Source organism: Alosa pseudoharengus, unplaced genomic scaffold, assembly GCF_046254945.1.
Source record: "Alosa pseudoharengus isolate Yale_2024_CS ecotype anadromous, Long Island Sound unplaced genomic scaffold, YU_APseudo_1.1 YU_APseudo_1.1_scf_15, whole genome shotgun sequence".
Lineage (NCBI taxonomy): Eukaryota > Metazoa > Chordata > Actinopteri > Clupeiformes > Clupeidae > Alosa > Alosa pseudoharengus.
Genome location: NW_027468620.1, coordinates 20,871,243 through 20,887,867, shown reverse-complemented (window position 1 = coordinate 20,887,867; position 16,625 = coordinate 20,871,243). Strand labels below are relative to the sequence as shown.

The 16,625-nt window shown below is 44.1% G+C and overlaps 1 protein-coding gene across 8 annotated transcripts in view; it reads left to right on the top strand.

Moving 5' to 3' along the window:
* Window positions 1–16,625, top strand: part of tacc2 (transforming, acidic coiled-coil containing protein 2) — a 68,580-nt gene that overhangs the window by 50,614 nt on the left and 1,341 nt on the right. For 2 of the 8 annotated variants that reach the window (XM_076285850.1, XM_076285843.1), the window contains 14 exons: window positions 1,747–1,807; window positions 2,072–2,261; window positions 3,278–3,327; window positions 3,576–3,685; window positions 3,904–4,054; window positions 4,575–4,712; window positions 5,982–6,077; window positions 7,073–7,132; window positions 11,547–11,678; window positions 12,212–12,288; window positions 13,497–13,540; window positions 15,453–15,613; window positions 15,737–15,843; window positions 16,087–16,207. In XM_076285850.1, the coding sequence (XP_076141965.1) occupies window positions 1,747–1,807; window positions 2,072–2,261; window positions 3,278–3,327; window positions 3,576–3,685; window positions 3,904–4,054; window positions 4,575–4,712; window positions 5,982–6,077; window positions 7,073–7,132; window positions 11,547–11,678; window positions 12,212–12,288; window positions 13,497–13,540; window positions 15,453–15,613; window positions 15,737–15,843; window positions 16,087–16,207 (1,498 nt within the window). The remainder of the gene's footprint in view (window positions 1–1,746; window positions 1,808–2,071; window positions 2,262–3,277; window positions 3,328–3,575; window positions 3,686–3,903; window positions 4,055–4,574; window positions 4,713–5,981; window positions 6,078–7,072; window positions 7,133–11,546; window positions 11,679–12,211; window positions 12,289–13,496; window positions 13,541–15,452; window positions 15,614–15,736; window positions 15,844–16,086; window positions 16,208–16,625) is intronic. The other 6 variants (XM_076285845.1, XM_076285844.1, XM_076285846.1 and 3 more) reach the window with 6 other exon arrangements.

Sequence of the window (16,625 nt, the reverse complement as noted above, 5' to 3'; positions counted from 1 at the left end):
AAGTTTGCTGTTTAAACATAACCCAACACAGCGCTATCACAAATACACACACACACACACACGTGCTGTGTCCATCCACAATGATTTTGCCTGATCTGATTTTCCTGTAGTTCTGTCTTGTCTTAGTTTCAGAACTGTGTGTGTTTACATTTACACCACCTGTACACATTTAGTTCTAATTGTGACAGTAGCTGGGTTTCCATCCAACTGTTTGATGTGCATTTTGCCCAATAATGTGCATAAAAGTTTATAATTGAAAAAAAAAAAAAAATTAAGGGGAGTGAGTTAACTCCAGAGTCAGGTAAGAAAAAATGCAACTAACAATGCGTACAATTTTATTAGGTGTCTCCATTGTCAGTTGCCCTGACAACCGTATGTTTGTAACGCTGCCAGGTGTTTCCAACTCCTCCCTTGATTACGAGAATGTCTATTTCTAATGAGAATAAATTGTGTATGGAAATGTACACAGACTCACATTTACTTTAGCTGCCATAAGATGATTCCTTTGGATGGAACCCCAACTATGTTTAGCATTCAGCTGAGAGTGTGTGTGTGTGTGAGACAGAGAGAGTGTATCTGTGTGTATGTTTCTCTCTCTCTCTGTGTGTTGTGTTGTATGTACATTTTGTCTTCTCTTGCATACTGCTGTTCTCTGTCAGTCCCCCTGTCACCTGTCTGTCTGTCTGTCTCTGCTTCTGGGTCACAGAAAGAACAACAGTTTGTCCTCTCTGTGTTGTCTGTTGTAAGTAGAAGACAACTGATTCATTCAGAAATTACACCATTTACTAAAACATTTTCACTAGCAAAACATTCAACATCATCACAAACTGCCTAACTAAAGCACATCATCTTAATGTCATTTTTCAGAAATATCTTTAATGTATACTTTATCAACTGCTAGCTCTTCTAACCTGTTGCGGTGCCGCTTGATTCAATTATATTAGTATAGTAGTAGTTTTTTTCTTTGGTGAAAATCCTGATTAGGTGGTGATCTAAGTAATGTAAACAACATGTTGGAGGACAAATGAGAACAAATCTTCCTCACTACCTCTAATTTACAGTTATGGAGTTACTGTGTTGAGAAATAGACAAAAACTATTTTCATTCATACATCTATTGTGTTTCTCAGGAATTATTAGTAGGCTAGGCTACCATAGATGACACAAACATGCTGCTCATTATTTTTATATTTTACATTTTGTTGAGTCATGCTGAGGCAACTTGAGGGGTATTATAATCACATAAAACTAATCCATGACATATTCAGTTGAGTTATGCACTACAGATAATGTATTCCATTAATACATATAAATTGATTTATTGTCACAGGAATGACAACTTCACCCATCACTTCACAGACAGCCCTATTCACTTACGAGACTTGTGTGACTTTTAACACTATTTTAACTCCAAAGAAACTCAATATTTAACCATTTTTTCTGAATGCATCCACCTTTACCAGGCTTCTTTACCAGTAATCAGGTATGTATAGTACAGTATGTCTTGGGATTTGAAGTTGCTGAGATTGTGAGCTTTAATGGTGCTCAATGACTGATCTCAAATAGCAACAAAGGGATGAAGCCATGATCAAATATAGTCTCCTTTTCACCACCGTCTCCTTCTCCTGCCTATATACAGTTTGCAAAAGTTGCAAGATGAGATGCAAAATGTTACCATGACAGAGGATGTTGAAGCCATGGTCACATCTGACTCGTTCCTTTATTCCGTCTCTTTCCTGTCTTTCAGCAACACTTTCAGGGTGAAGAGGTCACCAAAGAGGTCCCCAATTACTGACCCAGCCACCCAGGTAAGAGCTGTCTTGAAGAGCTCGCCTCTGGCCACTGAAAAGCATGTTTGTACAGTGCACAAATGCATGAGTAGCCTTCACAAATGTAGATGTAGACAGTACACACACACACACACACTCTTTTACATGAGAACAGAAAACCGTGGGGCTCTACTTAGGGTGAATTTGTGTTTTCTCTTCACGGTCACCATCATATCATAACAGTGTTGTCCTGTGTGTTCGTCGCATGCCTCCCCCCTCCCCCACTCGCATCATCCCGAGCAGGATCCTCTGGATCTGGACTCGCCTGACCCCCCTCCTGCCCCCACACAGGACCACGCCACTGACGAGGAGAAGCTGGCCTCCACCAACCAGAAGTGGACCGCTCGCCACGACGTGGAGGCAGAGCTCACCTCCGACGTCCAGGACTATCCGCAGCCCTCCGACCTGACGGCGTTCGTCAACGAGAACAATGGTGTGTGTGTGTGTGTACGCTGTATTTTAGGATGAATTGTACCCTTGTGCAAATTAATTGAAACAAGTTTGCAGCCATCTGAGAATAGAGGAAGCTCACAAGGGTCTTTTTTACTTTCCCAGACTAAAAACATATTGTATCTGGCCATTATTTTCCACTTATAACCACAATTTGTTTCTCGTGTTGAATAAATGGACCATTCCTCCTTTATATTATGTTTTATTTTAATTAATTTGCTCGAGGGTGTACAAATTGAAGGTTGAGTACAGGAATAAAATGCATTAATTTAAACTAGTGCACTGACAGAAGGTCATTAATGATGTGCATATTTAAGGTATTACTTTAAAGTACTTCAGATTACCCTTTTTATGAGGTATTAAAGTTTATGTGGAATTAAGTCTGAATGATCCAAGTCTAGCCTCATTGCTATTGGAGTAGATGCATCCTTCTGCAAGTCCCTACTGGGGATAGTGAGGCTTTCAGTCCAGCTGATTTGCAAAGTCATTTTCTGTCTGACCCTCAGGTTTTTAAAGAAACATCTCTAAACACATATCAGGGAAGTGGGCTATTTTTTACACTTACTCAGTATTCCTCAATGGATACATAACCACACACTGTATGAGGTCAACTGACCAAACTGTCCAGTACTACCGTATAATTGACAAATGCCTGATCGATGCCCCACTGTGCCACTGGCCCAAGCGATTGGCTCTGGCTGCTGGGTAATCTGGGCAAACTGGGTCAGAGTTAACAGCCCCAGTGCAGACCTCACTGCCCAGGGTCTGTCTGTCTGGCCAATGCAGATGCAGTGTGGGCAGTGTGGCTCAGTCAGGTCATTATATCTATGCCCCTCTGGTGGGTTGTGATAGATCCGCTGCGGCTGCATGCAGAGAGAGGGCCGGGGTCCTGTCATGTCTGTGTCCCACTAGAGCATGAAGGCTGATGAAAAAGAGAGCTCTGTCGCTCTGTCTCTCTTTCTCATGTCTCATTCCATGTATCCTTTCTTTTCTTTACAGCGACAGACTATGAGATTGAATACATGGAGAAGATTGGCACTGGCACGCCTGTAAGTACAGCCTGTGGTCATCTGCTTTGCACCAGTATATAAAGAATATCTAGGTACATGCATACAAAGCGTACAGATATGGAGTCATCTGTTTGGCTATTGGTTGTGTTTGCATGTGGGTGTGTCTTACCTCTATATGTATATAATGCTGACAAATGGCATATGTACAGAGGGTCCACATATCGATGACTGGTGCAGTTTGTGACATAGAATACTTTCATACTCCGCATCCACTGCCTTTCTTCTAGCCTCCGTCCTCAAAGAAGCCGTCTCTCTACCTAAAGCTGGACTCTGTGACTGACAGCGCAAGCAAGAGTTCTGACATGCAAGGGTCAGAACCAAGCTCCCCCTGCACAGGGTACACACATTCAAATACACTTACATATGTTATACGCATACTTATTTAGTACATGCTCATAAAATCATACAGTGAATTCAGGATTGTGAATTGATCATTGTGCACTCCATTTTTCTTTCCTTCCCCTTCTCTATCTGTCTCTCTCCTCTTTCACTATGTCTTTCTCTCTCTCTCTCAAACACACCTACACACACACACACACACACACACACACACAGGAGCTTTGAGGAGATGGAGGCCCAGATCACGGCCAGCTCCAAGTCGCCGGTGCTGTCTACGTCCCGCACGGCCCCTGAAGGCTCTGCCTCAGAGAAGAGCAGGAAGAGAGAGAGCGAGTCCCACACTCACGCCACAGAGCGCGACGGAGCGGTGAGTATCTGTCCCACTGGACCCAACCCAACGGTGCCCTCTTCCCATCCACTCTCTTCATGAGAGTCCTGCTTTGAATAAGAACATACTTTGCAAACCACACAGACAAGTAAATCACAGACATGGAGATTTAATGGAGCGACTAAATTCTATGTAAAAAGCAGAAAACGGTCTCATTTTAATTACTAGACCTCAGATCACTCCAGTGCTTGCTTGCATTGTCCCCTTAAAAACATGCAAATTTAATTGTGACCACTAGAGGGCGAGAGAGAGCCCTAGTAGAATAAATAGCATTAGCGTTAGCTTACCTTCCCCACTTTAACCTTAGCGCCTTGTACCCTACCTGCAAAGCCTAACTGAGAGAAACCACAGTAGAACTGCCTGTGGAACAACCATTAGGCTACTGAACGATCTCCATGCAAAACTCTGACCAGCTGCTTTGCTTTGCTTTGCTGATCCCCACTCCTCCACTCTCCTCCTCGTCCTGCTGCTCCTCCTTGTCCTCTGGGTCCGGCGGCAGCAGCCCCCCATGCAGGTCGCTGCCGACCCCTCCACCCTCCCCCTCTTAGACAGGCTGGCTGATTCAGGCGAGCAGCTCAGCTATATGGAGCCTGACCTGGCTGAGACCAACCCCACCGCCTTCGCCCAAAAACTCCAGGTGTGTAGAGAGCGGCCTGCCTAAAAGAATGACCCCCCTGCGCTCACTCCTATTACCCCCTCTTCTCCCAACTGCCCCCCAGTTGCCCTGTCCTCTCACCCCTCCTCCTCAGCCAGTGTTTGTGGTGGAGATGGTTCCTGGTGTGCACTGTGTGGAGGTGTTGTGCTCTTCTGTGTCTTCTTACTTATGCCCATCTCTTATCTCTCTCTCTCTCTCTCTTTCTCTCCTTTTACCTTCTTATTTATGCCCATCTCTTATCTATCTCTCTCTCTCTCTCTCCTTTTACCTTCTTACTTATGCCCATCTCTTATCTATCTCTCTCTCTCTCTCTCCTTTTACCTTCTTACTTATGCCCATCTCTTATCTATCTCTCTCTCTCTCTCTTTCTCTCCTTTTACCTTCTTATTTATGCCCATCTCTTATCTATCTCTCTCTCTCTCTCCTTTTACCTTCTTATTTATGCCCATCTCTTATCTCTCTCTCTCTCTCTCTTTCTCTCCTTTTACCTTCTTACTTATGCCCATCTCTTATCTATCTCTCTCTCTCTCTTTCTCTCCTTTTACCTTCTTATTTATGCCCATCTCTTATCTCTCTCTCTCTCTCTCTTTCTCTCCTTTTACCTTCTTACTTATGCCCATCTCTTATCTATCTCTCTCTCTCTCTTTCTCTCCTTTTACCTTCTTACTTATGCCCATCTCTTATCTATCTCTCTCTCTCTCTTTCTCTCCTTTTTCCCTTCTTACTTTTAAAAAAAATCACATTTTTGTTGCTGATGTGTGAAGCCATTGACAGCTGTGTTTCCATGGTCCATGAGTCTGCCAAGTTTTTTTATTTAGACTGCAATCCATTTCCAGATTATTTAACCTCCCTGTCAGCTGTTTGAGGTGCTGTCATACAGCTCTGCCCAGTAATGTCATCCATAGCTAGCAGCCACCATGTGCAGGCTTTGGACGTTACCGTTGCATCAGTGGCTGTAAATGATGACTGTGTCCATGGACAATGGAAATAGAGCAGTAATGTCTTTCTTTCTTTTGCAAATTCACTGTCACTGTGGGGGTGAATGTTCATGTGTAAGAAAGCGAGAGAGAGTGTGTGTGAGTGTCCTTGTTTGTACCGGTCTAGTTTTTCTGCGAGGTGTCCCTGTCTGTGTGACGTGTGTGCTCTAACCCCTCTCTCCCGTCACCCTTCTACCTCCGCCCCCCACCCCCTCTTCCTGGGCCCTTCCCTCCTCCCCCCTCCACTCTCCTCCACCCTCCAACCGTGTCCCAGGAGGAGCTGGTTCTTGCTGCCTTGAGGATGGAGGCTCTGCAGGTAGCCAAAAGCATCTCTCAGAGCCCCTCCCTAGCCAATGTATCCCCCAAACAGGTACTGCGCTGAATCAGCCTGAACCTGCTGACGTGTGCGTGTGTGTGTGTGCGGGTGTGTGTGTTCTCCTGCACATGCAAGTGCATGTGCGATTGAGTGTTTATTTGCGTGTGTGTGTGTGTGTGTATTTGAGCATGGGTGTGCTTCATCCTCTCTACCTCTTCCTTGAATCCACCACACCAGGTTAATGTGTGTGTGTGTGTGTGTGTATGTGCGTGTGTGTGTGGGCGCGTGTCCCCATAACCAACAATACCTCAACCCAGTGGATATCAATCCTCCAACCAATCACAATGACTTTCTGGTTCCCCCATGTGACATCTCTAACTTGGCTGTCCACCCCACCCTCCCAACCCGAACCCTGGACTGGCTCTCGTCTCCTCCCCAAAATAGACACCCTCCTTAGTAGAGGTGTGTCTCTTCCCTGGAACCTCCAGTTATCAAACCTGCATGCTGCTTGTAGAAGCTGAAAGAAACATCAAAGTGACTTGGGATGCACCCCCTCCCCTATTAGAAACTACCAACCCTAAGCTGTGCATCATATGGATTTGGTAGTAAAATACCACCCCCTGCTGGTGGCAAGTTCTTCTGCTGAGTGCTCTGTCTGTTATGTCCCATGTCACTTTCTTGCTTTCTGAATGGATTGTGAACTAACATTGAGCTAACCCTGGAGCAGCACCACTCTGGTGGCCCTGTGGTGCTCTATAGCTGATCTGTGGTCAGTAACATCAGGTCATCCTTGAGGTATGATGATGTGCTTTGGATGAGATGGTGACACTTTGGAGGAATGCTGCTTGTCGTAGGGTGCTGCCAGGCATCCAAAAGAGTGTAGGTAATGGAGTCTGTGTAGGTTTGGAGGATGGGGGTTTGAAGGAGGGGGGGGGGTGCTGAGAGTTGTGACTTGTCAGTGGTCCTGGTCCGCACCCCAACGTTGTGTGTTCCCCAACACTCCTGCACACCCCTGTCAGTCTCACACTTGTGTCTCGCACGCTCCACAGTCTCGTCTCAAGAAGCCCAGCACTCGGAGGTGGAATCGCAACGGTTCACCCGCAGCAAAAGTAAGAGGACAGACTCCCCTCCCCGCCCCCCACCACCCCACTCACACACATACACACACAAACGCACGCCCCTTTCCCCACTAATAATGCCCACCTCCCCTCCCATCCAGAAAAACTGCCAGTCCTCTAATGTTAATCCATCAACCTCCAACCTCACCCTCCCCTGAAAATACTCATGTCTGTTCCCCCCAAGGACCTTATGATAGCCATGGTCAAGGTTCTCACTGACCTTTTCTAAACGTTCATGGAATATCTAATTATATGTTGACCCCACCTTATACATCCACCAACTTTGAGATTGTGTTTATTTAGAATGTATATAAAGTTTAAAGCCAGTCAGGAACATTTCTAACCATGACCCTGCCTCAAATGCATATCCTGGTGATTATGGATATATGTGGCTGTGTTACATGGTCAAAATTATTATGGTCATTTTGTTCTGTTAGTCATCATGCTTGGATCTCAGGATCAAGTATAAGTCTGGTATGGTATCTGTCAGAGGTGGGACCAAGTCACTGTTTGGCAAGTCCCAAGTAAGTCCCAAGTCTTAGCAGTCAAGTCCAAGTCAAGTCCCAAGTAAAAGCAGAGAAGGGCAAGTCGAGTCCAAGTCCAAGTAACACCAAAGCCAAGTCGAGTCCAAGTCCAAGTCCCAATCTCTTTCAAGTCCTGAACAAGTCATCAGGTACTCTTCACTTAATAATGCCATTATTAGACTATCGATCATAATTTTAGCACTTCCATCTAATCCACAGTATTTTTTTTATAAATACAAATTAAAATATGTTCAATGTTTCTGTCTTGTAATCTTTTACGACATATGACATACGACATACCTGTGTAATATACACATGTGCATACCTGAGTAATCTGTACAAAACGGATAGCTACATGACACTCAGCACAGCTGCAAATATATATATATTGTTTTTCCAAATTGCGGAGCCCACTGTAAGGATGAGTAATAATTTGACTGATGGCAGTTCACTGCGCTAGGATTTTCCTGCAAACAATTTATTAGGCTGTCTGCCAGTGGCGACTCATAAGGGAAGCAAAGGTCAACACTTCTATATTATTTAAGTAAAAGATAATAATGACAGTAATTTTGTTTTAAAGTATTAATTTCTTAAGAAATACTACACATTTGATGCTATTTATCTCATTTGTAAATTGTGCACTGTCACTTTAAGCCCATTGTGTGCCACTGTCCACACGTTCTCATAATGATCTTTTTTTACCAGCTCCATTCAATTATAGCCTATGGCTAGTCCTCAAACTCAAACATTTGTGCCACATGTATAGCACAATATTAACAATGATAAGCATGATATTAAGTTGGCACAAATAGCTTTCATTCCTTTGGAAAAAGAAGCATGTATGACATGATGCTCGCTTGACATTTTCTGTTTGCAATTAAAAGTGAATTATGAGCCTGGTAGCCAGTAGCCACCTAGCTACAGTTGCTGAGTGGAATGTGTAAATAAATTATAGAATACTTCAAGACTCACCAGTTCCATTACACAAAGGCAAAGACAACTCTTCATATTCTTGTCCACTTTCCAAATCACAGTGAGTGCTGCTAGTATGTCATAGTGACCTGGATCTCATAGTTTATAACAGTAGGCTAGTGAGAACCGGATAAATTCGCAATCTCCTCTAATCTTATATTTGTTGACTTCACGATTTTCTTTTATACGTTTCTTATATTTAAAACAAGAAATCAATCATCATTAACAATGACAAGCCAGCTGGAACCTACTAGTTTTCTCTCCCTCGCTTAGATGCGTTCTCAAATAGGCTAGCATAAGTTTAAGTTGGATCTTAATGGAGAGGACTCGAAAAGTATCATCTTTATGTAACATGCTGTTGGTGCATTTTGACATGAAACGTTCTCTAACAAGAGTGCAAATCAGTTTGCATTAAAGCTACTAGTGATTGGCTAAATGTTGGTCCTTCCTCTGTCTCTTGGTGCCCTACACACAGTGTGTAACGCGTGTGGGGGTAGCGGCAGCACTGAACTGTGCTCTGGCCGCTTGTCTCCGCTATTTTTTTTTTATTTTTAATTTTTAGTCGCGGAGGGAAAGCGTCTCTGGGGTGACTGGTCCACGATCAGGAAATTTAGTTTTTGATTCGAGACATGTCAAGTCATCACAAGTCAAAGAGGCAAAGTCCGAGTCAAGTCTCGAGTGAATAGTATTCAAGTCCAAGTCGAGTCGCAAGTCATTAAAATCATGACTCGAGTCTGACTCGAGTCCAAGTCATGTGACTCGAGTCCACATGTCTGGTATCTGTAGAGATGAACATAGCTGTTTGCTCAGGCTGTGAAACTGGGAATTGCATGCATCTTCATATTAGTATTTACGTTTCTAGTAATAATGCAGAGTCTGTTAAATAGTTGTGATACAGTACTGTTTGATGTTGGAACTGTCTGCTTGAGACTGTCTCGGCACATAACACCATAACAACAACACACCATAACAACTAACTTGCTCCACATAAACTGAGGTCATGTTGCATGTTGCCATTGAACTGTACATTGATAAGATAACCCACATGTCCATAGGTTTACGGCTTCACATTGCCACTCTAATTGAATAACTAACTTAGGCAGTTACAAGACCCTGATCTTCTCGCACTGCACAGATATGTTCACGTGACACTAATGTTATTAACTTTCCTTGTTTACGTTTTTAACAAGTCTCACCGTGTTTACACTTTCACAATCATTTTAACATTAACAGTAACAAACCTACAAAACACACAGACCTAGACCTCTTCTTCCCAATGTTGGGACTCATGATATCTTTGTCCAGCTTCCAGATTACTCACATGTATGCACATGTACACAAATACCCATGGCTGGTACGTGATGACCAAGTGCGTGCGTGATTCGCCCTAGTCCACCTCTGCATTACTTACAGTAGAGTAGCTGTAGTTGGCAGTATGCCTTAATACCACAAGTCACTCAGTCACTTTAACAGTAACTGCGTACTAACAAACTTTTTTTTCTGTATGGTCATACTTTTCTATGTATGGAAAATAGGTAAAGAGGAGTGATTTATAATACAAATCTATTTTCTTATCTGCAATGTCATGCAGAAAAAAATATTAAGGATAGCACCACATGAACAGGTCATTGCATATGCACACACACCAAGCACTCACTTTCACTAACAGAGCACTAACTCAGAACCTCTTCCTATGGTGAGCCTGCTCCACCGATTAACGATGTGTGTGTTTTGGTTCCTACCCTCTGCATGGCCAGATGAGCACGAGCTCCCCCCAAGGACCACGCAGACTGAAGGTGGAGTGGGGTTTGGGTTGAGGGATTGAAGCAGAACTCTTTGCTGTAGAACTGGATAGTATGGCTGTTGTTCTGGAGGTCCACATGAAGGCCTAAGGCTTCCCCATCCCCATAATGACTATGAGCTGTACGTACAGTATGTAGAGAAAGAGGCGTGAAGATGAAGGCATATGCCGCAGGCTTTTGGGCCCTCCAGAACAGGCCAACTCCCCGCTCCCACCCCCTCTCTATAATCCATAAGTAAAAGATTTAATCAGATCATCTAATTGTTTGGGAATGGCTTAATCAGCTCATCTCAGCAGGTGACTTCAGGGACATTTTAGGAATTTTACGAGCATGTGGAATTATTGTGACAAAGGAACATACTCTTTGTCCTCCTTAGTATTTTAGTAATAAGTACAGTAAAGTGGGCATGATTGTCGAGTTTTGTCTGACTGTTATCTAGATTTTAATGCAATTTATTAATTCCTACTCTGACTAATTTAATTTCTGAAGGTGTTTAGAGGGTTACCCTTTAGTATAGTTATTGGCGGTTTGTGGTCTAATTGACTTGGGTGTTGACATGGACATCATGAATATGGCTTTTCTGAGTACTGGGAAGTACAGTAGATGCTGTATCACTGTTTCTATCTAAGGAAGCTATCTATGCTAGTGACCCATTGGCAGCAATAAAGGGAACAATCCAACTGAGGGGAGCAATTAGCAACCCCTTCCTCTTTCCCCCCCAGCCAATCGCAGCTGAGCATCTGATCATTTTTGCTTCGGTCATTGTCGGCCAATCGCAGAATGGCAACGACAATGAAGGACTGACCCATCATAGCCAAGGAACCTCACTCCAGCTACTTGCAACTGTGGGAACCATAGCTGTAACCCATGCTCCCATCGGCTTTGTGCATTAAATGCTTTGCTTCATAGACCTTGTAGAGAATCCAGCGCCTTGGGTTGCTTTACACTCCTGAAGTGTATGTGTGTGTTTGCGTGTGTGTACTGTATGTGGTTGCATTCCTTAAAAAGTGATCCTCGTCATTACCACCATAGACCACCCTCTAACGAAGTGTTCCACTGTATTTTGTCACCTTCACCCCACCCTCCACTCCCCAAACCCATCCATAGAGGGAGGTGTCGTCGCCTGCAGAGAACGTGGTCTCCAAGACCTCCCTGTACTCACGGCCTGGATACAGCGAGGGAGAGAGCCCCTATCTACCCCGGGAACTGGATCACTCCCTGGGCATCGCCCGAGAGGAGGTCTGTCTGCAATATTCAGCTTTATTTATATAGTGCCACAATTTAAGGATACATCTCATATGTTCATCCATATTAGTATTTTATCTTAAAGGTAAAGATAAGGCTTAGCAGACACTTTTATCCATAGCAACATACATATACGTGTTGACCGGGACTAGAACCCGAGTTGCCAGATCGCCAGGTGGTGGTCTACACCACCTCCAAATCTTCTAATCAAGACAATTCACCAACAGCAACTTGCGGAACACAAAACAAGCTTGGTGTACATAAACCCATTTTGTTATACGTACTGACCCATTAGAGTACACATAGCTGTAGTGTTCATGCATCTGGCACTCTTAAGGGTGGACACATCCTCTGTGTTTGTGTGGTGCCATCAGGGGCGGAATGCCTCTTTTCCTTAGAAATGTCAACTACGCAGAGCCGCAATCAGGCCCCTCAACCGAGGAGAATAGGTGTTGAAGTGTGTTGCTCCACAATGCCTGACATGTTTTCCTATGTTTGTGTTTTTTTCCCCCTCCCTCTGTAATCAGATCGTGGGCAAAGAGAAGGAGGTGCAGGAGTGGAAGAGGAAATACGAGGAGAGTCGACAGGAAGTGGTGGAAATGAGGTGAGATGGCGTGTGTGTGCCACTATGTAATGAGAGCGCACTCCCCAGCAGGCTATATTTAGCACCCACTCACCAGGCCCTTTCTCCTCCGCACACATATCGCCCTTCGCTCTCCTCTAAAGCCGGGCCGAGAGTAGTAAGCCAATTAAAAGGGGCATTAAGGTGTGATGCTTTTGCAGGTAATGGGAGGAATTGACATCTTGGAGAGTGTGAAGGATGATGTGTGAAGAGGGGGATTATGGGTATGTTTTTAGCCCATCTGGAAGATGCTGAGGTCTGACGTGTGCACCCAGCATGCAGCAGTTTGGTAGTGGGCTCAGTGAAGGTAGCTCTACTAGAGAGACGGGGAGGAGGAACAGACATGAGAAGCTTGGATTTTTGGCTGTAATATTGTTAGAGGGAGGACAGGGCTAGTGGAATTTTGTTGAAAAGAAACTATTTAGGACATTTATTTGAATTTCTATTAGTCACAGTTCTTTCACATTCTCTCCTTAGAAAATGTAGTGGCTGCTGTATTCACTTTGTATTACAGCGATACACTCCTTTACATCTTTACACCAACGGTGCAAAAATTAGCAATAAGAGATGCTAGCAGAAGTCATAGTCTTGAGTGTCAAGCCGCATGGTGTTCCCCCCACCCTCTCCTCTTGGACAATGGAAGCAGAGAGGGAGAGGTTGAGGTAGTGGGGTGGGGATGGTAGGGGGTGGTTGGAGTGGGCCAGCTGGACTGTGCCTTGTTAGTGTGGATAAGATGAGGGCTTACTTCATTAGTCTGATTGGGATCAGGATAAGAAAGGACTAAGGGGCTAAGAGGAAGCATTGTTAATCCATCCGCTTACCTTGCCGGCAACCTGCTTTTCCCAAAACAAGCCCTGCCTTTGGCTCTCTCCTGATGTGCACAATAGGCTGCCAGTTCCAGGGGATCCCCAGCAAACCGGTCCCTTTGGCTATTCGGCACACAGAGAAATGGGATTTAGCCGCCACTCTGGGGAAGCTTAATACACTTTGCCCTCAGATGCCTATTTTATTTAGTGGTCCCGCCATCAGCCCATTAACCCAGCCCTCTCAAGTTCACCGTTTGAGTTTTCCACTCCTAGCAATTTAGCACTGTAAGCTATGGTGCAGAGAGAGTTGTTTAAATGCTTAATTAGAGATGGTTCCTCTGTTGGCTCACTTGATTTGCTCAACTGTTCTTTTCTTTCTCGTAGGCGGATTGTGGCCGAGTATGAGAAGACCATTGCACAGATGATCGGTGAGTGCGAAACACAGTTTGCAAACAAGGGCTGGGATTCGAAATGGTCTGAGTCCTTTAGCACACACCAATTACTGTGCCCCTTGTGGCTGTCTTTGCTGACGTAATCTTGTGCCAGTGGTCCAAACACATTGCTCCCTGAGATGTTCGCACATCCCACACTCTGTCCAAACTGAGATTTGCTCCGACGTCTTCCACCATTTCTTTCCTGGCACCAACGTCACAACACAACACACCTTGTTGATTTCAGTTGCTTGTGTCCAATCCTTTGACATGCCTGTCTTAAAATCTTTCAGCTCTAATTGGCTGCATTGACTTATGTGCCCCTTTCAATGGAACACACGTTGGTGGATGATCTTTGTCAGGGCCTGTGATGTCCCTGTTAAGAACCTGCTATTTGGAGAGACCTTTTTGTTCAACCTGAGGAATGCTGATTTTGAAAAAATTTTGCAAAACGTCATTTTTGTTACTATGCTCACTCCATTCTTTCCTTTTCTTTATGCTTTTTATATACAAATTATATATTTTCATTTCAATATATATATTTTTACTTTTATCTATTATTTTTTTTACTATTTATCTTTTTAAGTTGCCTCTCATAGACTCTTTATCTTTTTGACTTACTTTTGTCAGAAGAGTTGTTTGGTTGTTTTTCATTTGACAACACACTCCTCCTTCACCGTACACACCCTCCTGGCTTGTCTTAACACACTCCCTTCTTTCTGTTTTGCTCCCCTCTTTGCCTGTATATATTTCATATACCAATGAGTCAGGCATGCCTGGTAAGTAAAGAAGAACTTTCCCTCTTTCTGTGTTCTCTGTGTCGAGTCTGCGTGTTGACTAGGAATGCAGGGCACTGTGGACGCCCTAAATAACACGTCTTCCATTTGTCATTCCCCACGTAATTCCATAATTACATGTTTGTTTGTCCTCGTATGTTTAAGATCGTTCATCACATTGACATTACAGAGATTACACTTTTAACATTTGTAACAACACAGTATTTACACAACAGCTCCAGTTCTACTTGACTCACCCAGTGTCTTACAGTTTGCTTATCCTCTCACACTTTGCATAGAAAGCTTGATACATGAATGGCTAAAGAGCTGCATAGGAGATGGAAAGGTTATAAGTCAATTGGGTTGGCCCCAGCCGTGAAGCAACTGGCTGGGGCACCTGCACCGTATGCCGGCGACCCGGGTTCGATTCCCACCCCGTGGTCCTTTCCGGATCCCACCCCGACTCTCTCTCCCACTCACTTCCTGTAATTTTCCACTATCCTGTCGTATTAAAGCCCAAAACAATATACTTAAAAAAAAGTCAATTGTGTTGGTAAGAAGAGTCGGGGGGTTAGATAACAGCTCTTAACTCAATGACACTATACAACGCACACAAGGCTTTGTCAGGAACTCATACAGTAATACAGCTACATCCCAGCAGCACACCTCTTCCCCTCATTGTTGAATCTATGTTTTGTGTGCATGCTTCATCCAGGGACCCAGAATTAAACTAAGGGCCAGATTTATATCCATATTTGGTCATCAGGACCCTGGGTGATGTGGGTTTGTGTTTCTTTTTTCCAATTTGTATCCTCATCCAAGAAGTCTTAAGGTTTCTCCACATTTGGCCAACAAGCTACAACAAATCAGAGAGCTCAGCACAGCGATACCACAACACCTAACGACTGGTGGATGTTTCAGTTTGGTGGCATTGACTGCTGATTGTTGGAGCAGTGTGTCCAGACAGAGTTCTGAGAGACACGTCAAAAAGAGTTCACTTGTGACAATGAGTAAAAGCATGTGCCCAATGCATGCTTTAATGGATGTGGCACTCTCTAATTACTCTGTGTGTGTGTGTGTGTGTGTGTGTGTGTGTGTCTGTGTGTCTTTGTGTGTGCGTCTGTGTGTCTCAGAGGATGATCAGAGGGACAAGTCGCTGTCACATCACACCATCCAGCAGCTGATCGTGGAGAAAGACCAGGCTCTGGCTGACCTCAACTCTGTGGAGAAGTCACTAGCCGACCTCTTCCGGCGCTACGAGAAGATGAAGGACGTGCTGGAAGGCTTCCGGAAGGTTTGACTACGTTTGTAAAACGTTTTAGAGAAACAAGACAAAACAGTATCACATCCAAGCCACTGTTTTGGAAAGTGCAGCCATTTCTGTCTAACCCAAATAAATGTTGACTTGTTTTCCTAGAATGAGGACGTTTTGAAGAAGTGTGCTCAGGAGTATTTGTCACGAGTCAGGAAAGAGGAGCAGAGATACCAGGCCCTGAAAATCCACGCAGAGGAAAAACTTGACAAGTGAGTTGCTGAGAAATCCAGGAATGACTTTACTGCAGTTACAATCACCTCCAGGATTTTGTTCCAGATTTATGCCACATGCTACTATTCTAACTAACCATTAAAAAGGCATACTGTAAATGGGCTTTTACTGTACAGTAGTCTTGAACTTAATTGATAGTCTTTGCCAGAATCATGCCATGAAAAACACAGATTTTGATAAAAATATATAACCACTACACCCCTCACTTTTTTCCTGTACAGGGCCAATACGGACATCGCCCAGGTGCGGTCAAAGGCCAAACAGGAGCAGGCGGCCTACCAGGCCAGTCTCAGAAAGGAGCAGATGAAGGTGGACTCACTGGAGCGCACACTGGAACAGAAGGTCAGTGGCGCTTGCTCAGTGGTGCTAGCAAATACTGTACTGGTCACCTGTCTGTCTGAATGGCTTATTCTCTGACTGGCTGTCTAGCTCAGTGGTTCTCAAACTGTGGTACGGGTACCACTGGTGGTACGTGAACTCTCGCTAGTGGTACTCAGGGAGTCTCCAATGTGTCTTTTCATAAAGATTTGACAACACAAAACAATGTAAAATATGTAGTTGAATTGGCCTACGCACTTGTATTTTAATGCTGATCGTTGTTTTCATTGGGTGGTACTCATTGTGAAAAGTTTGAGAACCACTGGTCTAGCTGATTCATCAGAAACAATCATTTTGAACCCTAATCCATTCATAAGTAGATCATTATTGATGTGCTCTTGTTTTTGTTTTATTTACAACAGTAGGTCTGTTGACGCTTCAA